Source organism: Dendrobates tinctorius, unplaced genomic scaffold, assembly GCF_039654945.1.
Source record: "Dendrobates tinctorius isolate UK_male_01 unplaced genomic scaffold, ASM3965494v1 ptg000172l, whole genome shotgun sequence".
In the NCBI taxonomy this organism is placed as follows: domain Eukaryota; kingdom Metazoa; phylum Chordata; class Amphibia; order Anura; family Dendrobatidae; genus Dendrobates; species Dendrobates tinctorius.
This window is the reverse complement of record NW_027361839.1, coordinates 932,826-958,438: the sequence shown is the minus strand read 5'-3', so window position 1 is coordinate 958,438 and position 25,613 is coordinate 932,826. Positions and strand designations below refer to the sequence as shown.

The 25,613-nt window shown below is 50.6% G+C and overlaps 1 protein-coding gene across 2 annotated transcripts in view; it reads right to left on the bottom strand.

The window, feature by feature from the left end:
• Positions 1-305: 305 nt before the first annotated feature.
• SPAG17 (sperm associated antigen 17) overlaps positions 306-25,613 on the bottom strand; it is a 346,460-nt gene continuing 321,152 nt past the window's right edge. Inside the window, exons 28-47 of one of the 2 annotated variants that reach the window (XM_073551016.1) lie at positions 24,809-25,032; positions 24,595-24,736; positions 21,844-21,998; positions 21,461-21,637; positions 14,554-14,684; positions 14,341-14,471; positions 14,087-14,214; positions 13,834-14,016; positions 8,450-8,563; positions 8,004-8,097; positions 7,671-7,770; positions 7,476-7,578; positions 7,253-7,370; positions 6,699-6,749; positions 6,441-6,601; positions 6,181-6,365; positions 3,159-3,219; positions 2,940-3,084; positions 686-823; positions 306-606 (exon numbers count right to left, since the gene is read on the bottom strand). In XM_073551016.1, the coding sequence (XP_073407117.1) occupies positions 587-606; positions 686-823; positions 2,940-3,084; positions 3,159-3,219; positions 6,181-6,365; positions 6,441-6,601; positions 6,699-6,749; positions 7,253-7,370; positions 7,476-7,578; positions 7,671-7,770; positions 8,004-8,097; positions 8,450-8,563; positions 13,834-14,016; positions 14,087-14,214; positions 14,341-14,471; positions 14,554-14,684; positions 21,461-21,637; positions 21,844-21,998; positions 24,595-24,736; positions 24,809-25,032 (2,561 nt within the window). In that variant the 3' untranslated portion in view covers positions 306-586. The remainder of the gene's footprint in view (positions 607-685; positions 824-2,939; positions 3,085-3,158; positions 3,220-6,180; positions 6,366-6,440; positions 6,602-6,698; positions 6,750-7,252; positions 7,371-7,475; positions 7,579-7,670; positions 7,771-8,003; positions 8,098-8,449; positions 8,564-13,833; positions 14,017-14,086; positions 14,215-14,340; positions 14,472-14,553; positions 14,685-21,460; positions 21,638-21,843; positions 21,999-24,594; positions 24,737-24,808; positions 25,033-25,613) is intronic. The other variant, XM_073551017.1, reaches the window with a different exon arrangement.

The window sequence follows — 25,613 nt, the reverse complement described above, 5'->3', positions numbered from 1 at the left end:
TTTTTCTAAGGAAAATGAAAAACGCAGTGCACATGCTGCAGATTTTTCCGCGGTTTCACATCCGCAGCATGACACTTCTTTGTGCGGAATCCGCAGCGGTTTTACACCCGCTCCATTGTTTAGGTGTCAAACCGCAGGGGAAAACCACAGGCTAATCCGCAGATAAACCTCAGGTCTATTGACCTGCAGATTTTGCCAAATCCACACGGAAAAATCTGCAGCACCTTCCTCTACGTCTGCACTTACCCTTATAGTTTTACCACATACACATCTTCCTATCATCGCACCAATAAACCACAGACTACTGAACCCTACAGTCTGTTTATTTGGGATGTGAAGGAGGTTTAGCTGTACGCTGGGATCCACATAGCCAGGACGTGGAGGAAGGCAGAACACCATGGATTCCTGTGTCCCTCAATGAAGGCTCCGAGAAACAGAGTTTACGGTGAGAAGCCAAATATCCTGTTTTACCGCTCCCCCAAATTAGACGACATTAAAAGAGAATTTACCCCGAGACATTTCACAGAGTTTATTACACATTTCTGTTTACTATAATAATAAAATATATTTCTGCAAAGAACAAGAATCAGACATCGGAGCCGCGGCCTGGAGGGAGAAGAAACGAGAGGTGAGTGAGCAGCAGAAGCCCCCCGGCCCCCTGTTCTCAGTCTCCCATGTATCTCACCCGAGTCGGTGGATCCCTGATGTCGCAGTAGCTCCAGGCGTGAGTGGGGAGTTGTACTGATTAGTCGGACGCCGGACCCCAAACCTCTGTTGGGTTTTCCTTCAGATCGGCTCTCATAAACGCCTTCAGTTAGGACAAGTGGATAAGAATCAAGGATAAATCCCAAAATCATGTGACATATACACAGGAAGGCGCACCACAATCACCAAAATAACCCAGCTAAAAATGCCCCAAAACACCTGCTACAGTTCAGATACACATGAATATTATCCTCCAGAGCTGCACTCACTATTCTGCTGGTGCAGTCACTGTGTACATACATTACATTACTGATCCTGAGTTACATCCTGTATTATACTCCAGAGCTGCACTCACTATTCTGCTGGTGCAGTCACTGTGTACATACATTACATTACTGATCCTGAGTTACATCCTGTATTATACTCCAGAGCTGCACTCACTATTCTGCTGGTGCAGTCACTGTGTACATACATTACTGATCCTGAGTTACATCCTGTATTATACTCCAGAGCTGCACTCACTATTCTGCTGGTGCAGTCACTGTGTACATACATTACTGATCCTGAGTTACATCCTGTATTATACCCCAGAGCTGCACTCACTATTCTGCTGGTGCACTCACTGTGTACACACATTACTGATCCTGAGTTACATCCTGTATTATACTCCAGAGCTGCACTCACTATTCTGCTGGTGCAGTCACTGTGTACATACATTACATTACTGATACTGAGTTACATCCTGTATTATACTCCAGAGCTGCGCTCACTATTCTGCTGGTGCAGTCACTGTGTACATACATTACATTACTGATCCTGAGTTACATCCTGTATTATACCCCAGAGCTGCACTCACTATTCTGCTGGTGCAGTCACTGTGTACATACATTACATTACTGATCCTGAGTTACATCCTGTATTATACCCCAGAGCTGCACTCACTATTCTGCTGGTGCAGTCACTGTGTACATACATTACATTACTGATCCTGAGTTACCTCCTGTATTATACCCCAGAGCTGCACTCACTATTCTGCTGGTGGAGTCACTGTGTACATACATTACATTACTGATACTGAGTTACATCCTGTATTATACTCCAGAGCTGCGCTCACTATTCTGCTGGTGCAGTCACTGTGTACATACATTACATTACTGATCCTGAGTTACATCCTGTATTATACCCCAGAGCTGCACTCACTATTCTGCTGGTGCAGTCACTGTGTACATACATTACATTACTGATCCTGAGTTACATCCTGTATTATACCCCAGAGCTGCACTCACTATTCTGCTGGTGCAGTCACTGTGTGCATACATTACATTACTGATCCTGAGTTACATCCTGTATTATACTCCAGAGCTGCACTCACTATTCTGCTGGTGCAGTCACTGTGCACATACATTACTGATCCTGAGTTACATCCTGTATTATACTCCAGAGCTGCACTCACTATTCTGCTGGTGGAGTCACTGTGTACATACATTACATTACTGATCCTGAGTTACATCCTGTATTATACTCCAGAGCTGCACTCACTATTCTGCTGGTGCAGTCACTGAGTACATACATTACATTACTGATCCTGAGTTACATCCTGTATTATACTCCAGAGCTGCACTCACTATTCTGCTGGTGCAGTCACTGTGTACATACATTACATTACTGATCCTGAGTTACCTCCTGTATTATACTCCAGAGCTGCACTCACTATTCTGCTGGTGCAGTCACTGTGTACATACATTACATTACTGATCCTGAGTTACCTCCTGTATTATACCCCAGAGCTGCACTCACTATTCTGCTGGTGCAGTCACTGTGTACATACATTACATTACTGATCCTGAGTTACCTCCTGTATTATACTCCAGAGCTGCACTCACTATTCTGCTGGTGCAGTCACTGTGTACATACATTACATTACTGATACTGAGTTACATCCTGTATTATACCCCAGAGCTGCACTCACTATTCTGCTGGTGCAGTCACTGTGTACATACATTACATTACTGATCCTGAGTTACCTCCTGTATTATACTCCAGAGCTGCACTCACTATTCTGCTGGTGCAGTCACTGTGCACATTGTCCATCCCCCCCGTGGTGCACACTCCATGGTCCTAGGTCTCCTATAACTAAATCCCTGATTCTGATGTGTACCGGTGCCACCATCCTGTGACCTTTCTCGCGGCTGTGAGACAATCATGTGACCGGCGGTGAGGTTAATGAAGGATATTCGCCATCACGGGGAGGTGCAGCGTCTCCACCTCGCTCTGGATCTGGATGCAATGGGAAAAGTCGGCGGCTCCCTCCGGCCCCTCCAGGCCCACGGCCATTGCGAAGATCTCCACTAACAGTTGCGTCTGCATCCCTGCGGCCACCTGAGCAGACGGGACGGGTAAGGAGCGGCGAAACCCTGCAGCATTCACACACGGGTACAGGAGGACACACTTACCGGGCCAGGGGGGTACGAGACCCTCAGTCCAGTGCTGAGTGGCGGCTGCTTCACACGGTACCTGCCATAAAGAAGGATTGAGAGCGGCAGACCCCCAGCGTCCCCCGAGGGTCAGAATTCAGGCTCCACATTTCCAATACCTCTGCTTGCTATCACCCCGCTATTCCCCAGCTTCTCCCCTCTGTCAATCCTTGCACTGGCTCTCTATTGCCAAGAGACCCCTGTTCAGATGGCGGCAGCAGCACGTGGCAATAATGGAGGAGCAGAATATAGGGGGGCCAGGGAAGAACAGTGAGGATGATGGAGGGGCAGGAGAATATAGGGGGGCCAGGGAAGAACAGTGAGGATGATGGAGGAGCAGGAGAATATAGGGGGGCCAGGGAAGAACAGTGAGGATGATGGAGGGGCAGGAGAATATAGGGGGGCCAGGGAAGAACAGTGAGGATGATGGAGGGGCAGGAGAATATAGGGGGGCCAGGGAAGAACAGTGAGGATGATGGAGGAGCAGGAGAATATAGGGGGGCCAGGGAAGAACAGTGAGGATGATGGAGGAGCAGAATATAGGGGGGCCAGGGAAGAACAGTGAGGATGATGGAGGGGCAGGAGAATATAGGGGGGCCAGGGAAGAACAGTGAGGATGATGGAGGGGCAGGAGAATATAGGGGGGCTGGGGAGGAACTGTGAGGATGATGGAGGGGCAGGAGAATATAGGGGGGCCAGGGAAGAACAGTGAGGATGATGGAGGAGCAGGAGAATATAGGGGGGCCAGGGAAGAACAGTGAGGATGATGGAGGGGCAGGAGAATATAGGGGGGCCGGGGAGGAACTGTGAGGATGATGGAGGGGCAGGAGAATATAGGGGGGCCAGGGAAGAACAGTGAGGATGATGGAGGGGCAGGAGAATATAGGGGGGCCAGGGAAGAACAGTGAGGATGATGGAGGAGCAGGAGAATATAGGGGGGCCAGGGAAGAACAGTGAGGATGATGGAGGGGCAGGAGAATATAGGGGGGCCAGGGAAGAACAGTGAGGATGATGGAGGAGCAGGAGAATATAGGGGGGCCAGGGAAGAACAGTGAGGATGATGGGGGGGCAGGAGAATATAGGGGGGCCGGGGAGGAACTGTGAGGATGATGGAGGGGCAGGAGAATATAGGGGGGCCAGGGAAGAACAGTGAGGATGATGGAGGAGCAGGAGAATATAGGGGGGCCAGGGAAGAACAGTGAGGATGATGGAGGAGCAGGAGAATATAGGGGGGCCAGGGAAGAACAGTGAGGATGATGGAGGAGCAGGAGAATATAGGGGGGCCAGGGAAGAACAGTGAGGATGATGGAGGGGCAGGAGAATATAGGGGGGCCAGGGAAGAACAGTGAGGATGATGGAGGAGCAGGAGAATATAGGGGGGCCAGGGAAGAACAGTGAGGATGATGGAGGGGCAGGAGAATATAGGGGGGCAGGGAAGAACAGTGAGGATGATGGAGGGGCAGGAGAATATAAGGGGGCCAGGGAAGAACAGTGAGGATGATGGAGGAGCAGGAGAATATAGGGGGGCCAGGGAAGAACAGTGAGGATGATGGAGGAGCAGGAGAATATAGGGGGGCCAGGGAAGAACAGTGAGGATGATGGAGGGGCAGGAGAATATAGGGGGGCCAGGGAAGAACAGTGAGGATGATGGAGGGGCAGGAGAATATAGGGGGGCCAGGGAAGAACAGTGAGGATGATGGAGGAGCAGGAGAATATAGGGGGGCTGGGGAGGGACAGTGAGGATGATGGATGAGCAGGAGAATATAGGGGGGCTGGGGAGGGACAGTGAGGATGATGGAGGAGCAGGGGAATATAGGGGGGCTGGGGAGGGACAGTGAGGATGATGTAGGAGCAGGAGCATATAGGGGGGCTGGGGAGGAAATGTGAGGATGATGGAGGAGCAGGAGAATATAGGGGGGCTGGGGAGGGACAGTGAGGATGATGGAGGGGCAGGAGAATATAGGGGGGCCAGGGAAGAACAGTGAGGATGATGGAGGAGCAGGAGAATATAGGGGGGCCAGGGAAGAACAGTGAGGATGATGGAGGAGCAGGAGAATATAGGGAAGTCAGGGAGGGACAGTGAGGATGAAGGAGGAGCAGGAGAATATAGGGGGGCTGGGGAGGAACTGTGAGGATGATGGAGGAGCAGGAGAATATAGGGGGGCTTGGGAGGGACAGTGAGGATGATGGAGGAGCAGGAGAATATAGGGGGGCTGGGGAGAAACTGTGAGGATGATGGAGGAGCAGGAAAATATAGGGAGATCAGGGAGGGACAGTGAGGATGATGGAAGAGCAGGAGAATATAGGGGGGCTTGGGAGGGACAGTGAGGATGATGGAGGAGCAGGAGCATATAGGGAGATCAGGGAGGGACAGTGAGGATGATGGAGGAGCAGAAGAATATAGGGAGATCAGGGAGGGACAGTGAGGATGATGGAGGAGCAGGAGAATATAGGGGGGCTGGGGAGGAACTGTGAGGATGATGGAGGAGCAGGAAAATATAGGGAGATCAGGGAGGGACAGTGAGGATGATGGAGGAGCAGGAGAGTATAGGGGGGCTGGGGAGGAACTGTGAGGATGATGGAGGAGCAGGAAAATATAGGGAGATCAGGGAGGGACAGTGAGGATGATGGAGGAGCAGGAGAGTATAGGGGGGCTTGGGAGGGACAGTGAGGATGATGGAGGAGCAGGAGAATATAGGGAGATCAGGGAGGGACAGTGAGGATGATGGAGGAGCAGGAGAATATAGGGGGGCTGGGGAGGAACTTTGAGGATGATGGAGGAGCAGGAAAATATAGGGAGATCAGGGAGGGACAGTGAGGATGATGGAGGAGCAGGAGAATATAGGGATATCAGGGAGGGACAGTGAGGATGATAGAGGAGCACGAGAATATGGGGGGCTGGGGAGGAACAGTGAGGATGGTGGATTAGCAGGAGAATATGGGGGGGACAGCACATCATGCATCAGACAAGGGCAGGGCTCACTGAGTGAGGGTGGGGTACCTGCAGGTGTCCACCCCGATGTTCCTGAGTATGACACTGGTGCAGTAGGTGAAGCCTTCCCTGAGGATACCAAAGTGCACCATCGATGGCAAAAGGTGGAAGCCGCGGGGAACGCGTCTCTCTCCGCTACGTGAGGTGGACGCCATCTTGACGCTGCGCCTCACCGGATCTCCCACCGCAGTGACCTGGAGATGTGAAGGTGGTCAGAGGTCAAGAGGGGTCAGAGGGTAACCATGTATAGGTGCCATGATGACAGGTACCTGGGTGTTTGGCACAGATGCCGGCTTCCTGCTGAGGATGGACGTGGGCAGCTTCACCCTCCCTCTCCGGGGCTGTCCGGTCACGTCCACATTAAGTCTATGATACAGCGGCTGATACCTGCGAGCGGTGATCACATCAGGGCACATGACATCCTCGGCCACTGCGGAAAATTACACTACATTGGGCACAGAGTGCTGCCAGGGATCAGGGGGCGTTTTCTGTGCTGGTGGTAAACGGAAATGGCGGAGCTTCTTTACCTGAGCGCTGTGGTGACGCGCTGAGCGGGGAGTGTGCGGGAGATTTCTCACCTGCGGAACACAAGCATCAGATTGTATGGAACACAAGGAGATCGCCCCTTTAAGAGAGACGCAGATCTGATTGTATATCACAGTTTAGACTCTAGTCACACACAAAGCTGCGCTCACGGCTCAGCCTGATGCACCGCTGACGCCCGTGGGATCAGAACGCACAATGTACAAAATAACGTAGCATCCGGCTGGGAGCCGCCGCGCATTTGTGCACTTTTTAATAAAGTTGTAGAAAACATTCGTAAAGCCAAAAAAAAAGTTAAAAAAACAAACCAACAAAAGTTAATTTGAAAAAAGGTGCAAAGTAAAACGTCACTGAAGAAAATCACCGAAAAACTGGCGGAAACGGGAGGATGAATTGGCACCAAAAGCTTTCACAGTTTACTGTGCGTCTCCCAGTATGCAACACAGCGAGAACGAGCAGTGGCATCGTCTGCTGATGACATCACGTCCCCCCATGACATCACAGGTAAGGGATTAGGAGTCCTTATCCTAGAAGTTACCGGACTCCTGATCCTCGAGGCTGAGCGCCAGGTCGTCTTCTGTCTCCTCTTCCTCTGTCTCCTTTTCAGGTCTTGAGAACGGGGGCAGCTCCCGACAGAGAAGGTCCAGATCTGAAGCCTGGAGAGAAGAAGGATCCAGGTGAAATGCTGTCCAGCACAAGTCTCTGCTTTGCTCGTGTGTGTGGTCTCCATCGCGCCTGCTGACCTCGGGTCGGGGTTCTACCTGTTTCTGGAGGAATTCCACCCCGAACTCGGACTGGAAATACAGGGGAAGGTTGTGGTTCCTCATGGCCGCCAGTTGATCCTTTTGCTCCTGGATCTCTTGTCTGCAGATATAAACCACCCTTTAACACCAGGTTCAGGGGCCCTTCTATACCGGCGGATCATAGGGATTGGGAGTGATCTCAGATGTGGTTACCTGAGCTGGTCCCGGTTCCGGACACTGCGCTGCGGTCTGGCCATGGTTGGCGGTGATGACGGGGAGACGGCGTTCTCGTACAGATTGGAGATGTTGGCTGCTGGGAACAGGACATAGAAATAAGTGTGAAGCTGTGTCATGCTAGAAGGGTCCCGGATGCCTGCAGCTGTGCCGCCATATATATGTAAGTGTAATGGGGGGTGGTGGAGATTAGCAGCAGGTCGTAGCCGCCATCGTGGTTCAGCCACCAGATTTCCTGGACTGCTCTGCCGGTTGTAATACTGGGGTGAAGGACCTATGAACATCGAGACTTAAAGGGAAAGTCTCCATTACCTTGTATCCGGTCCAGAGTGGACAATGAGGACACCAGAGAAGGTTCCTGACCCAGAGCAGATGATTGAGGAGGAGCCTGGACGTCAGTCAGCGCCTGTGGAAGGATTTTATCAGCATCAGCAATAATCATCATCGTCATCAACACTCAAAACTTGCAAACACCTGAACGTACATCCTCCTCTCTCCTCCTTTCTTGCCCATCCCATGTGACTGTCATTTCCCAGGATCCTCCTCTCTCCTCCTTTCTTGCCCATCCCATGTGACTGTCATTTCCCAGGATCCTCCTGTCCATCTCATATGACCATCATCTCCCAGGATGCTCCTCTCCTCCCGTTCTGCCCATCCCATGTGACCATTATTTCCCAGGATTCTCCCTTCTTTCCCATCCTGCCCATTCCGGGAGACTGTCATTTCCAGGACCCCGCCCTTGCACAGAAACACCTCACCAGCACCAGTTGTAGGAGATCAGCGGCGTTTTCCCTCTCCTCTGCTTTTCTGGGGTCTCTGATGTTTAGTTCTTGCAACTCTTCCTCTTTCTTGATAACCTTGTCGATGTATTCCTGTCGCCACGAGGTAACACAAGATTATCGGGGGGACACTTGGGAGAAAATACGAGGTCATGGGGGTGACACTTCTGGATGTTACAAGATGCTCAGGGACTATACAAGGTTATGGGGCGATCCTCGAGGACTGTACAAGGTTATGGGACGATACTCGAGGACTATACAAGGTTATGGGGCAATGCTCGAGGACTATACAAGGTTATGGGACGATACTCGAGGACTATACAAGGTTATGGGGCGATCCTCTAGGACTGTACAAGGTTATTGGACGATGCTCGAGGACTATACAAGGTTATGGGGCGATCCTCTAGGACTATACAAGGTTATGGGACGATGCTCGAGGACTATACAAGGTTATGGGACGATCCTCTAGGACTATACAAGGTTATGGGACGATCCTCTAGGACTATACAAGGTTATGGGACGATGCTCGAGGACTATACAAGGTTATGGGACGATGCTCGAGGACTATACAAGGTTATGGGACGATGCTCGAGGACTATACAAGGTTATGGGGCGATCCTCTAGGACTGTACAAGGTTATGGGGCGATCCTCTAGGACTGTACAAGGTTATGGGACGATGCTCGAGGACTATACAAGGTTATGGGGCGATGCTCGAGGACTATACAATGTTATGGGGCAATCCTCTAGGACTATACAAGGTTATGGGACGATGCTCGAGGACTATACAAGGTTATGGGGCGATGCTCGAGGACTATACAATGTTATGGGGCAATCCTCTAGGACTGTACAAGGTTATGGGGCAATGCTCGAGGACTATACAATGTTATGGGGCAATCCTCTAGGACTATACAAGGTTATGGGGCGATGCTCGAGGACTATACAATGTTATGGGGCAATCCTCTAGGACTATACAATGTTATGGGGCAATCCTCTAGGACTATACAATGTTATGGGGCGATGCTCGAGGACTATACAAGGTTATAGGGCGATGCTCGAGGACTATACAAGGTTATAGGGCGATCCTCTAGGACTATACAAGGTTATGGGGCGATGCTCGAGGACTATACAAGGTTATGGGACAATCCTCTAGGACTATACAAGGTTATGGGGCGATGCTCGAGGACTATACAAGGTTATGGGACAATCCTCTAGGACTATACAAGGTTATGGGACGATCCTCTAGGACTATACAAGGTTATGGGACAATCCTCTAGGACTATACAAGGTTATGGGACGATGCTCGAGGACTATACAAGGTTATGGGGCGATGCTCGAGGACTATACAAGGTTATGGGGCGATGCTCGAGGACTATACAAGGTTATGGGACGATGCTCGAGGACTATACAAGGTTATGGGGCGATCCTCGAGGACTATACAAGGTTATGGGACGATCCTCTAGGACTGCTGTGGGACGATGCTCGAGGACTATACAAGGTTATGGGACGATGCTCGAGGACTATACAAGGTTATGGGGCGATGCTCGAGGACTATACAAGGTTATGGGGCGATCCTCGAGGACTATACAAGGTTATGGGACGATCCTCTAGGACTGCTGTGGGACGATGCTCGAGGACTATACAAGGTTATGGGACGATGCTCGAGGACTGTACAAGGTTAAGGGGCGATCCTCTAGGACTATACAAGGTCATGGGGCAATGCTCTAGGACTATACAAGGTTATGGGGCGATGCTCGAGGACTATACAAAGTTATGGGGCGATGCTCGAGGACTATACAAGGTTATGGGGCGATGCTCGAGGACTATACAAGGTTATGGGGCGATGCTCGAGGACTATACAAAGTTATGGGGCGATGCTCGAGGACTATACAAGGTTATGGGGCAATGCTCTAGGACTATACAAGGTTATGGGGCGATGCTCGAGGACTATACAAGGTTATGGGGCGATGCTCGAGGACTATACAAGGTTATGGGGCGATGCTCGAGGACTATACAAGGTTATGGGACGATCCTCTAGGACTATACAAGGTTATGGGACGATGCTCGAGGACTATACAAGGTTATGGGACGATGCTCGAGGACTATACAAGGTTATGGGACGATGCTCGAGGACTGCACAAGGTTATGGGGCGATCCTCTAGGACTGTACAAGGTTATGGGACGATCCTCTAGGACTGTACAAGGTTATGGGACGATGCTCGAGGACTATACAAGGTTATGGGACGATGCTCGAGGACTATACAAGGTTATGGGACGATGCTCGAGGACTATACAAGGTTATGGGACGATGCTCGAGGACTATACAAGGTCATGGGGCAATGCTCTAGGACTATACAAGGTTATGGGGCAATGCTCGAGGACTATACAAGGTTATGGGGCGATGCTCGAGGACTATACAAGGTTATGGGGCGATCCTCTAGGACTGTACAAGGTTATGGGACGATGCTCGAGGACTGCACAAGGTTATGGGGCGATCCTCTAGGACTGTACAAGGTTATGGGACGATGCTCGAGGACTATACAAGGTTATGGGGCGATCCTCTAGGACTATGCAAGGTTATGGGACGATGCTCGAGGACTATACAAGGTTATGGGGCGATCCTCTAGGACTATACAAGGTTATGGGACGATGCTCGAGGACTATACAAGGTTATGGGGCGATCCTCTAGGACTATACAAGTTTATGGGACGATGCTCGAGGACTATACAAGGTTATGGGACGATGCTCGAGGACTATACAAGGTTATGGGACGATGCTCGAGGACTATACAAGGTTATGGGGCAATGCTCGAGGACTATACAAGGTTATGGGGCAATGCTCAAGGACTATACAAGGTTATGGGGCGATGCTCGAGGACTATACAAGGTTATGGGACGATGCTCGAGGACTATACAAGGTTATGGGGCGATCCTCTAGGACTATGCAAGGTTATGGGACGATGCTCGAGGACTATACAAGGTTATGGGGCGATCCTCTAGGACTATACAAGGTTATGGGACGATGCTCGAGGACTGTACAAGGTTATGGGACGATGCTCGAGGACTATACAAGGTTATGGGACGATGCTCGAGGACTATACAAGGTTATGGGACGATGCTCGAGGACTATACAAGGTCATGGGGCAATGCTCTAGGACTATACAAGGTTATGGGGCAATGCTCGAGGACTATACAAGGTTATGGGGCGATGCTCGAGGACTATACAAGGTTATGGGACGATGCTCGAGGACTATACAAGGTTATGGGGCGATCCTCTAGGACTGTACAAGGTTATGGGACGATGCTCGAGGACTATACAAGGTTATGGGACGATGCTCGAGGACTGCACAAGGTTATGGGGCGATCCTCTAGGACTGTACAAGGTTATGGGACGATGCTCGAGGACTATACAAGGTTATGGGGCGATGCTCGAGGACTATACAATGTTATGGGGCGATGCTTGAGGACTATACAATGTTATGGGGCGATCCTCTAGGACTATACAAGGTTATGGGACGATGCTCGAGGACTATACAAGGTTATGGGGCGATGCTCGAGGACTATACAATGTTATGGGGCGATGCTTGAGGACTATACAATGTTATGGGGCGATCCTCTAGGACTATACAAGTTTATGGGACGATGCTCGAGGACTATACAAGGTTATGGGACGATGCTCGAGGACTATACAAGGTTATGGGGCAATGCTCGAGGACTATACAAGGTTATGGGACGATCCTCTGGGACTATACAAGGTTATGGGGCGATGCTCGAGGACCATATAAGGTTATGGGGCGATGCTCGAGGACTATACAAGGTTATGGGGCGATCCTCTAGGACTATACAAGGTTATGGGACGATGCTCGAGGACTATACAAGGTTATGGGGCAATGCTCGAGGACTGTACAAGGTTATGGGGCGATCCTCTAGGACTATACAAGGTTATGGGGCGATCCTCTAGGACTATACAAGGTTATGGGACGATGCTCGAGGACTATACAAGGTTATGGGGCAATGCTCGAGGACTATACAAGGTTATGGGGCGATCCTCTAGGACTATACAAGGTTATGGGACGATCCTCCAGGACTATACAATGTTATGGGGCGATGCTCGAGGACTGTACAAGGTTATGGGGCGATCCTCTAGGATTATACAAGGTTATGGGACGATCCTCTAGGATTATACAAGGTTATGGGACGATCCTCTAGGACTATACAAGGTTATGGGGCGATGCTCTAGGATTATACAAGGTTATGGGGCGATCCTCTAGGATTATACAAGGTTATGGGGCGATCCTCTAGGATTATACAAGGTTATGGGACGATCCTCTAGGATTATACAAGGTTATGGGGCGATCCTCTAGGATTATACAAGGCGATGGGGCGATGCTCGAGGACTATACAAGGATATGGGGCGATGTTCCGTCACTGTACAAGGTTATGAGGCGAGGCTTGATGACTACACAAGGTTATGGGGCGATGCTCGAGGACTGTACAAGGTTATGAGGCGAGGCTTGAGGACTATACAAGGTTATGGGACGATGCTCGAGGACTATACAAGGTTATGGGGTGATGCTTGAGGACTATACAAGGTTATGGGGCGATGTTCCGTCACTGTACAAGGTTATGAGGCGAGGCTTGATGACTACACAAGGTTATGGGGCGATGCTCGAGGACTGTACAAGGTTATGAGGCGAGGCTTGAGGACTATACAAGGTTATGGGACGATGCTCGAGGACTATACAAGGTTATGGGGTGATGCTTGAGGACTATACAAGGTTATGGGGAATTGCTCAAGGACCTTAAAAGGTTATGTGGTGATGCTCAGGGGATGATAGGAGGTTATGGGGTGATGCTCAAGGACTGTACAAGGTTATGAGGCGAGGCTTGAGGACTATACAAGGTTATGGGGCGATGCTCTTGGATTATACAAGGTGATGGGGTGATGCTCAAGGACTAAACAAGGTTATGGGGTGGTGCTCGAAGACCATACAAGTTTATGGGGCAATGTTCGGGGGATGAAACAAGGTTATGGGGTGATGCTTGAGGACTGTGTAAGGTTATGGGGAGATTCTTGAGGACTATAGCAGGTTATGAGGTGATGCTTGAGGACTGTATAATTATGGGGCAATGCTCAGGGACTATACAAAGTTATGGGGTGATGCACAAGGACTAGACAAGGTTATGGGGCGATGCTCCAGGACCATGCAAGGTTATGGGGCGATGCTAGGGGATTGTACAAGGTTATGGGGTGATGATCGAGGACTATACAAGGTTATGGGGTGATGCTCGAGGACTATACAAGGTTATGGGGTGATGCTTGTCAGCTGGGCTCACTTGTGACCATTCCCCCATTTCTCACCCACCTTCAGTGACAGCTCCAGCTTTTCCCGCCTCTCCGGAGTAATTGGCTCATACCGTTGTAGCTGACGAATCCTCAGCATATTGGGACATTTCAGTATGGGGGGCCGGGGCTTCTTAGGCTCTTCTGACCCGATACAGAGACCCTTCCATATGCCAATGCCCAGTGGGGGTCCTGGAGTTTTCCTCTGAGGATAATGAGGGTTATTGAGATTAACCGCTCGGGCCCTGGAGGCCATCTTATGTGGAGATACCCACCTCAGTGGCCGGGAAGGAGGCCCAGTTTCTGGAGAGGAGATTGGGGGGCATAATGTTGCTTAGTTGCTTCTTCATGGTCCACAAAGAGGTCTCGGGGAAAGGCTGCAGGACGGTGACGCTCTGGACACCTAGGAGAGGAGACGGTCATACAGGGTTACTAGCACAACTTCTACTATTCATGGAGCCCATTAATGTCTTTGTGGTCACTCAGACTAGTGGGATGAAGTGTCCCCAATGCGTCCGTAGCCGCTCACCTGGGGATTCCTGGGTGGGCTCTCGTATAATGGCGATAGTTGGATCACAGTAGCACTCCGCCAGGAAATCTTCCACCTCTCGATCCCGCAGGAATTCACTACCAGAGCCATCAGCATTGACCACAAAAAACCTGCCGAGAGGCCACCGCATAGTCTATAAGGGACAGATGGTCACTGGGGCAATACCACCATGAAGGGAAGGTGCTACCATACCGGGGGGCATGTAGATCGTAGACTGATGGCCGCTGAACTTCAGGGAGGACTTTATCTTTCACCTCCAACTCTTCTTCTTCACAAGTATCCACACCGGCAATAATCACGGACGTGCTCCCGTCCAACATCACCTACAAAAGGCACAGTATACAGGGGCTTCTCACAAAATGAGAATATCATCAAAAAGTGAATTTATTTCAGTTTTTCAATACAAAAGTGACTCTCCTCTATTCTATAGTCATTACACACAGAGTGATCTATGTCACAGGTTTATTTCTGGTGATGTTGATGATTATGGCTGACAGCCAATGAAAACCCAAGAGTCATTATCTCAGTACATTAGAATACTTTATAACACCAGCCTGAAAAATGATTGTAAAATCCGAAATGTTGGCCTACTGACATGTATGATCAGTAAATGCACTGTGAGAATCATGTGGGAATAGTGGATGAGGGCAGGTATATCTCGCCCAGATTCCTTTCCTATGTGGCCTCGTCTGGTCAGTATCGCACCTGCTTACTAATGAATAATGGGAGGTGGATATAAAAGGATGCCAGGTGGTTGTGTGAGTGTCTCAGCCTGGGAACACAGAGAGCCTGTCTGTGTGAGAGACACACGTGAGTGGAAGCAGTGCCCACTGCAACTGTGGTTTGGCTGGACGGGAGAAGCCCGCCATTTGGTAGTTAGGTTGTCCATTGTTTAGTTAGTGCCGGACAGGCAAGGATTTGTTTTATGTTTTATTTCTTTATGCATTGCTTTCACCGTTAATAAACCTGACCCAGTGTCAGTTATACCCGAATCCCAGCTCTGCGCCTGAGTTTCATGCTGAACGCACGTGACCTTTGACCCCAGCAAAGGTGATCCCGGAGTGTTTTATCACATTGTGGTGGAGAACGCGGGCATCACGTTGCAAGCATGAGCCTGGAGGACGTGGTGAAAGCGCTGGTACAGTCCACCGCCGTCCAGCAAGAAGCTAATCGGGTGATGATGGCCCAGCTGAAGGAGTTGGTGGACATGACAGTTACCGATCGTTCGCTTCTCCAGCAGGTGGCGCAGCGCTTTGCAAGCTTACCTGAGCTTAACCTGGAAGCCGAGTCGAGAGTGATTCACGTGAGTCGGTACTGGCAGAAGATGACGACCGAAGATGATGTCGAGGCATACCTGACCACGTTTGAAAGGACGGAGGTGCGAGAAAAATGGCCGAAGGCACGATGGGCCAGCCCGATTGCCCCATTTCTTTCCGGTGAGGCCCAAAAGGCATATTATGACTTAGAGCCTGAAGCCGCGCAGGACTTTGACAAACTGAAAGCCGAGATCTTGGCCCAGCTGGGAGTGACGACCGCTGTCCGTGCACAGAGAGTGCATTAATGGACTTATCAGCCGGATAAACCACCGCGGTCACAGATGTTCGACCTGATCCACGTGACGAAGAAGTGGCTACAACCCGAGGTGCTGACAGCGCCAGAGATAATCCAGAGAGTCGTCATGGACAAGTACCTGAGAGCTCTACTGCCAGCCCTGAGGAAGTGGGTAAGCCATGGAAATCCTACGACGGCAGATCAACTGGTGGATCTGGTTGAACGTTACTCCGTGGTGGAAGGACTCCGAGACGACGCTACCCCACCTCGTTCTTCATCATCTCCATGTGGAACCGGTAAGACTGTTCCAGGGAGTAGGGGAGAAGGAAAAATCCCTAAGACAGTGGGGGAGGAAAACGGGACTGCCCGCACTGCGAGGCCGAGAGTAACGAACTATGGTCTAAGCAAGGGGTCCATTAGGTGTTTCCGCTGCCAAGAGATGGGACATATTGCTGCGAACTGTCCGGTCACTACTGAACCCATGCAGTGCGACGTCACAGACTCTAAAAACCGCATGTCTATGGTTGCACGGGTAGTGAGTGTGAATGCCGGTCAAAAGGATGTGGAAAAACACTTGTGTGATTTAACTGTTGATGGCAAAAATGTGGTGGCATTGTTAGACTCGGGAAGTGTGGTGACTCTGGTGAAGGCTAGTCTGGTGTCAGCCCCGACTGGACCATCAGAGAAATTTTCTGTAACGTGTGTGCATGGAGACACCTGTTCGTACCTCACCACGGTCATATGCATTACTACTTCCTATGGGTCTGTGCAACATAACGTGGGACTCGTCCCGGCGTTATTGCATGATGTTATCCTGGGCTGGGATTTTCCCCACTTCTGGCAATTGTGGGAGAATCAGTTGATGCCCTCGGGTAATCGTGTACATGATTCTTCTCCCAGGGCGCGTGTGGGTCCCGAACCCCTGGAAGAGGTCTCCCCGGAAGACTCGGGGGAAGAGTCTGCGGGAAATGACCTGCAGTTCCCGTTTTCAGTCATGGCGGGTGATACGGAGGAGACCAGGGAAGAGGAGGAGGCAGACAGCCGTCCACCTCCCCGTTTGCCGGATTTGGAAGTCCAGAAAGATGACTTCCAAAGCGAGCAAATAAAGGATCCTACCCTCTCTCAGGCTAGGACAAATGTAAAAGTGATAAATGGGGTACCCGTAGAACCTGGCTCTAGGCTGGCATATCCTTACATGGTTCTGGAGAATGATTTACTCTATCAGATAGAGAAAAAGGGGGAAGACACGGTGCAACTATTAGTCGTGCCAAAACCCTACCAGCGGCAGGTGCTGGACCTGGCCCATGGACATGTGATGGGAGGTCACCTGGGAGTCCAGAAAACCACCGAAAAGATATTACACTGTTTTGTTTGGCCAGGCATGCATCACGATATTCGTGTATATTGTGAGTCTTGTCCTGACTGCCAAGCCTCTGCACCTAAGCCCCGGTTCTGTAGCCCTTTGGTACCCCTACCTATTATTGAAGTCCCGTTTGAGAGGATTGGGATGGATTTAGTTGGGCCCCTTCCACGGTCTGCACGTGGACACCAACATATCCTGGTCATCTTGGATTATGCCACGCGTTACCCGGAGGCCATCCCTTTGCCTAACACGGCCACCAAGACGATTGCCAAGGAACTGGTGCATGTGTTTAGTCGGGTCGGTATACCAAAACAGATACTCACCGACCAGGGGACTCCCTTTATGTCCAGGGTAATGAAGGAGCTCTGCCGGTTGTTACAAATCGACCCGTTACGCACATCCGTGTATCACCCTCAAACAGACGGGTTGGTCGAACGGTTCAATAAAACTCTGAAGCAGATGCTGAGAAAGGCGATAGACAAGGATGGGAAGAACTGGGACTATTTACTTCCGTATTTGCTTTTTGCCATCAGGGAAGTACCCCAGTCTTCCACGGGATTCTCGCCTTTCGAGTTATTGTACGCCCGACGTCCTCGTGGACTGTTAGACGTTGCAAAAGAAACCTGGTAGGGTCAGGTCACTCCGTTTAAAACAGTGATAGATCACGTAACACAAATGCAGGACCGTATTGCGGCTGTTATGCCTATCGTCAAAGAACACATGATGCAGGCTCAGGGAGCCCAAAAAAGAATCTATGATAGGGGCGCCAAGATCCGTACGTTTGCACCCGATGATAGGGTGTTGATCCTGGTCCCCACGGTGGACAGTAAGTTCCTGGCAAAGTGGCAGGGCCCCTTTGAAATTAAGGAAAGAGTTGGTGAAGTAAACTACAGAGTATACCAGGCAGGTAAACCTGAACAGCTTTATCATGTAAATCTGATAAAACCCTGGAAGGATCGGTCTGCCTTGTCAGCGGAGCTGGCCCGTCCCGTCTGCTCACATACCGTACCTGAGGTACGGATTGCAGAGACTCTCTCGGAGCGGCAAAAGACTGAGGTCAGGCAGTTTCTACTTCACAACCAAAAGTTTTTCTCAGAAAAACCCGGGCAGACTATGCTAATGAAACATGACATCGTAACGGAACCTGGTGTCACTGTTCACGTGAAACCCTACCGAATCCCGGAAGCGCGCCGTGAAGCCGTTTCCCGAGAAGTGAAGGCAATGTTAGAGTTAGGTGTCATTGAGGAATCGCACAGTGCTTGGTCCAGCCCGATTGTGTTAATTCCTAAACCGGACGGCAACATCCGGTTCTGCAATGACTTCAGGAAACTGAATGCGGTCTCAAAATTTGATGCCTACCCCATGCCCCGGGTCGACGAGTTAATAGATCGGTTAGGAAAAGCCCGGTATATTACGACCCTAGACCTAACAAAGGGGTATTGGCAGATCCCTCTGGCGGAGGCTGCCAGAGAAAAGACGGCATTTGCTACGCCGGAAGGTTTATTTCAGTATGTGTATATGCCGTTTGGACTGCACGGGGCACCGGCGACCTTCCAGAGACTGATGGATCGAGTCCTGAGGCCACATAGGCGGTACGCTTCGGCCTATTTGGATGACATTGTCATTTACAGCTTGGACTGGGAGACTCATCTCCAGAAAGTACAAGCTGTGATTGACGACCTGTGGGAGGCAGGTCTAACCGCGAACCCCAAGAAATGTCACATCGGGCTAGAAGAAGCCCGGTATTTGGGGTATGTAATTGGGAGGGGTGTTGTTAAACCCCAGGTTGATAAGATTCAGGCGGTTCAGGACTGGCCACAACCTGTCAACAAGAAGCAGGTGCAAGCCTTCCTAGGGATCGCCGGCTATTATCGCCGGTTCATACCCAATTTTGCAGCCATCGCTACCCCCCTGACGGATCTTACAAAAGGGAAAGACTCCGTCATGATTAAATGGAGTTTAGCGGCTCAAGAAGCCTTCCATAGCCTAAAACGGGCACTTTGCTCTCAGCCCGTACTGGTGACTCCGGACTTCTGCAGCGAGTTTGTGGTACAAACGGATGCCTCTGATACCGGTATCGGGGGCGTACTCTCACAAGTGAGGGACGGAGTGGAACACCCAGTCCTCTATCTCAGCAGGAAGCTGAATAAACACGAGCAAAGGTATGCAGTCGTAGAAAAAGAGTGCCTCACCATTAAGTGGGCTCTAGAGGCCCTCAAATATTACCTGGTGGGCCGAAAGTTCAGGCTGATCACTGACCATGCCCCTCTCAAGTGGATGCACTTGAACAAGGAACGGAATAGCCGGGTGACCCGGTGGTTCCTTGCCCTGCAGGCCTACACTTTTACGGTGGAGCACCGCCCAGGGGTACAGATGGGGAATGCAGATGCCCTGTCCCGAGTGCACTGTTTGGCGGGTGTCATTGCTTGATCGGAGTGGTCTGAGCAGAGGGGGGGATATGTGAGAATCATGTGGGAATAGTGGATGAGGGCAGGTATATCTCGCCCAGATTCCTTTCCTATGTGGCCTAGTCTGGTCAGTATCGCACCTGGTGACTAATGAATAATGGGAGGCGGATATAAAAGGATGCCAGGTGGTTGTGTGAGTGTCTCAGCCTGGGAACACAGAGAGCCTGTCTGTGTGAGAGACACACGTGAGTGAAAGCAGTGCCCACGGCAACTGTGGTTTGGCTGGACGGGAGAAGCCCGCCAGTTGGTAGCTAGGTTGTACCTTGTTTAGTTAGTGCCGGACAGGCAAGGATTTGTTTTATGTTTTATTTCCTTTTTGCATTGCTTTCACCGTTAATAAACCTGACCCAGGGTCAGTTATACCCGAATCCAAGCTCTGCGCCTGAGTTTCATGCTAAACGCACGTGACCTTTGACCCCAGCAAAGGAGATCCCGGAGTGTTTTATCACAGCACTCAGTACTTGGCCGGGGCTCCTTGTGCATCAATTCCTGCATCAATGCGGCGTGGCATGGAGGCAATCAACCTGTGGCGCTGCTGAGGGGTTATGGAAGCCCAGGTTGCTTTGATAGCAGCCTTCAGCTCGTCTACATTGTTGGGTCTGGTGTCTCTCATCTTCCTCTTGACAATACTCCATAGATTCTCTATGGGGTTAAGGTCAGGGGAGTTTGCTGCCAATCAAGCCTAGTGATACTGTTGTGTCTACACCAGGTATTGGTACTTTTGGCAGTGTGGACAGGGGCCAAGTCCTGCTGGAAAATGACATTTCCATCTCCATAAAGCTTGTCGGCAGAGGGAAGCATGAAGAGCTCTAACATGTCCTGGTAGACGGCTGCGCTGACTTTGGTCTTGGTAAAACACAGTGGAACTACACCAGCAGATGACACGGCTCCCCAAACCATCACTGACTGTGGAGACTTCACACTAGACCTCCAGCAGCTTGGATTGTGGCTTCTCCACTCTTCCTCCAGACTCTGGGACCACTGACCACAGTCCGGTTCTTCTTCTCCTTGGCCCAGGTAAGACGCTTCTGGCGTTGTCTATTGGTCATGAGTGGCTGACACAAGGAATGTGACACTTGTAGCCCATGTCCTGGAGACGTCTGTGTGTTGTGTGAAGCAATGACTCCAACAGCAGTCCGCTCCTTGTGAATCTCCCCCACATTACTGAATGGCCTTTTCTTAACAATCCTTTCCAGTCTGCGGTTATCCCGGTGGCTTGTGCACCTTTTTCTACCACAATTTTTCCTTCCACTCCACTTTCCATTAATCTTATTGGATACAGCACTCTGTGAACAGCCGGCTTCTTTAGCGATGACCTTTTGTGGCTTCCGCTCCTTGTGGAGTGTGTCAGTGACGGCCTTCTGGACATCTGTCAGGTCAGCAGTCTTCCCCATGATTGTGGAGCTACTGAAACAGACTAAGGGACCTTTATAAACGCTTAGGAGCCTTTACATGTGTTTATTGCTAATTATTCTAATTTACTGAGATAATGACTTTTGGGTTTTCATTGGCTGTAAGCCATAATCACCAATATTACCAGAAATAAACACCTGAAATAGATCACTCTGTGTGTAATGACTCTATAGAATAGAGAGTCACTGTCTGTATTGAAGAACTGAGATAAATTCACTGTTAGATGATATTCTAACTTTGTGAGAAGCTCCTGTATATGTATATCCTGGGCCGTGGATCTCCTGAGAGACAGCTAGGCGATTACCTGGAAGAGATTGCCCTCAGGATCCAGCACCTCGGAGATGACGTTCTGGGTGTGGGACATAACGTAACTTGCTGGGGGCAGATCTTCCCTGGGGAACTCCCACGCCATGGATCTGGGTGAGTAGATGGCTTTTCCTTCATGGTTGATGGACAGACAGCCGGAAGACGGTGGGAAAATCTCATCACATGTAACATAAGAGAGAAATCACTGGGGTGACCTGGAGGTGATCTCCTCCAGATGTATCTCCATGGAGTATCTAACATCCCAAGTGATGGACACTTCGGAGATATCCTGGGACACCGATGATTTCACCTACTCGTGGTCCGGCGGGCACTCCGATGATATAATACACTGGTCCTCATCACAGCGGATAGGACACTCACCTGATAGCACCCGTGTGGTCCGGCCACGACCTCGGTGCCATCTCCGGACACAGCACGACATGTCTTCTCCTCACAGTTCACGACGATGGTGATAAAATCCGACTTCTCAACCCGAATAAACTTCACTTTCTCTGAGACACTTTGAGGTTTTTCTCCTGAGGATAAAAAGACTCCACCCGTCACACCCTACATGGCGACCCGTAGGTATACCGGACTAATGATACAATGTCACCCCCCCGGTATACCGGACTAATGATACACAGTCACCCCCCCGGTATACCGGACTAATGATACACTGTCACCCCCCCGGTATACCGGACTAATGATACAATGTCACCCCCTATATACCGGACTAATGATACAATGTCACCCCCTATATACCGGACTAATGATACAATGTCACCCCCTATATACCGGACTAATGATACAATGTCACCCCCTATATACCGGACTAATGATACAATGTCACCCCCGGTATACTGGACTAATGATACAATGTCACCCCCCCGGTATACCGGACTAATGATACAATGTCACCCCCCCCGATATACCGGACTAATGATACAATGTCACCCCCCGATATACCGGACTAATGATACAATGTCACCCCCCGATATACCGGACTAATGATACAATGTCACCCCCCCCGATATACCGGACTAATGATACAATGTCACCCCCCCCGATATACCGGACTAATGATACACTGTCACCCCCTATATACCGGACTAATGATACAATGTCACCCCCCCCCGATATACCGGACTAATGATACAATGTCACCCCCCCGATATACCGGACTAATGATACAATGTCACCCCCCCCGATATACCGGACTAATGATACAATGTCACCCCCCGGTATACCGGACTAATGATACAATGTCACCCCCCGGTATACCGGACTAATGATACAATGTCACCCCCGGTATACCGGACTAATGATACAATGTTACCCCCCCCGATATACCGGACTAATGATACAATGTCACCCCCCCCCCGATATACCGGACTAATGATACAATGTCACCCCCCGGTATACCGGACTAATGATACAATGTCACCCCCGGTATACCGGACTAATGATACAATGTCACCCCCGGTATACCGGACTAATGATACAATGTCACCCCTCCGGTATACCGGACTAATGATACAATGTCACCCCCGGTATACCGGACTAATGATACAATGTTACCCCCCCCGATATACCGGACTAATGATACAATGTCACCCCCCCCCGATATACCGGACTAATGATACAATGTCACCCCCCGGTATACCGGACTAATGATACAATGTCACCCCCGGTATACCGGACTAATGATACAATGTCACCCCCGGTATACCGGACTAATGATACAATGTCACCCCCCGGTATACCGGACTAATGATACAATGTCACCCCCGGTATACCGGACTAATGATACAATGTCACCCCCCCCCGGTATACTGGACCAAAGATACGATGTCACCCCCGGTATACCAGTAACCTCTGGTTATGGGTTCAGGCAGGAGCAGCGCCGCGGTGAGATCATGCGCAGTTTGGGAGCTGCGGTATTACATGTGTTTGCTGCCAGCTGCTCTGCGGTTAGTGGTCGGGGGCTTGTGAGAGATATGGGGGCGGTGGAGCCGGGTCTATGATGGATCTCCCCTCTCTGAGGACTTCTCGGATGGATGATGGATGGTCGTGTCAGTCTGATATTTATATATTCATGGTCCACGCTCTGGAAGGAATATTGATTTGGATGACGGGACGGTGGGATGTTAATGATGTTGTGGGGGAGGGGGTCTTGGCATTGACTTGAGATATTTGGGGGATCTCTCTCTCTCTGCGGAGCTGCGTCCCATCACACATTGTTGTCTCATGTGATCAGGCCGCCGTACAGCGCCCGTCTCAGGATGATGTTATTTTCATTGTGGTTTGTGGTTTTGGCTGTAATGTCCGGGGGATCAATCATAACAATAAAACACAGTAATTCTGGATTATGGTAGGAGGAGGGGGAAGGGCGGATAGTAAGGACTCCGCAACAAGTATCCGAAAAATGTGGGATGTCAGGAGGCAGCAGAAACCTCAGACTGAGATCGCTCTGCGAACATGGCAGCGATGTCCTGAGCAGAATGATGGCAGCATGGCGACCTCGGCTGCTCGTCTCTGACGCACTTCTCGGCCGCGGTGCTGCGCGGGTCACCTGATGGCGCATTCACCTTGTAGGAAAGAAAGGGGTCTTGTTCCAGCTCTTGAAAAAAATGTCTTCAGTCTTTATTAATCCATATAAAACAATGCATGCGGGAAGGTGCTCCTCTGGGAATGCCAACACAGGGAACTGAGCGACGCGTTTCGCTCTGTAACGATCTTTATCAAAGCTGAATACCTTTACCACATGGATTGTTTTATATGGATTAATAAAGACTGAAGAGATTTTTTCAGGAGCTGGAACAAGACCCGTTTATTTCCTGCATTCAGCAGACGCTTGATCACGACGCTGTCCCGCGCGCCTGCAGTGGTGGTCGGTGGCTTTGCCTCCTTTTTTGCATTTTCCTTGTGACTGTCCAATGCTGCAGCGAGTGCGGACTGTATCGTTGGCGCGTTGCATTTATTGCGCAGTCCGGCTATGAGATGAGCATTTGTGTAATGTGCCCCATCCACCTCAGAGGAGATGACGGTGGTCGTGTACAGTTCTCATTAATATCCACACCCTATCATGGAGGTCCTCACCCCGGTCACCATGTGCACACACTGACGGGTTACCTGTCTCCTCATGATCTCCGGGAAGCGGCACGTCCATGTCCTGGTAATAAGTGGTAATCCTGGTGCCATCTGCATGTTCTGCGATCACCGTCCCATCCTCCTGCATGACCGTCACCACCTGATCGTCTCTGGTGGTCATCACCTGTAGTATACAGACATTACACGTACATGGTGACCGGTGCGCCGGCGGCAGAGCCCGGCACTAGTGACTTACCGCTCCGGTCACGGGGTCCGTGGCTCTGCTGAGCAGCAGGGGCTTCAGGTCCAGTCTCTCAGAACCTCGCGTCCCAATCTGCTTCCCAGACGGTGTGGTTGTGATCCAGGTGCCAGGATTAACCACAGGGATTACTGGAGTAGTAGGCAACAAGTCAGGAGGAGCAGGGGGGTCCGCCGCCTCAGACTTGGACGGTGATGGCACTGCATTGTGTCCACCTTTACCTGTAAACATAGTTAGAGTCACTAGAAGTGTTCCGGCCAAGGTGACTATCCGTCAGATCATTAGAAGAGCGCAGGCCAGGGGGACTATCCGTCAGATCATTAGAAGCGTGCAGGCCAGGGGGGCTATCCGTCAGATCATTAGAAGCGTGCAGGCCAGGGGGGCTATCCGTCAGATCATTAGAAGCGTGCAGGCCAGGGGGGCTATCCATCAGTATATTAGAAGCGTGCCGGTCAGGGGGGCTATCCATCAGTATATTAGAAGAGCGCAGGCCAGGGGGGCTATCCGTCAGATCATTAGAAGAGCGCAGGCAAGGGGGGCTATCCGTCAGATCATTAGAAGAGCGCAGGCAAGAGGGGCTATCCGTCAGATCATTAGAAGCGTGCAGGCCAGGGGGGCTATCCATCAGTATATTAGAAGCATGCAGGCCAGGGGGGCTATCCGTCAGATCATTAGAAGCATGCAGGCCAGGGGGCTATCCATCAGTATATTAGAAGCATGCCGGTCAGGGGGGCTATCCATCAGTATATTAGAAGAGCGCAGGCCAGGGGGGCTATCCGTCAGATCATTAGAAGCATGCAGG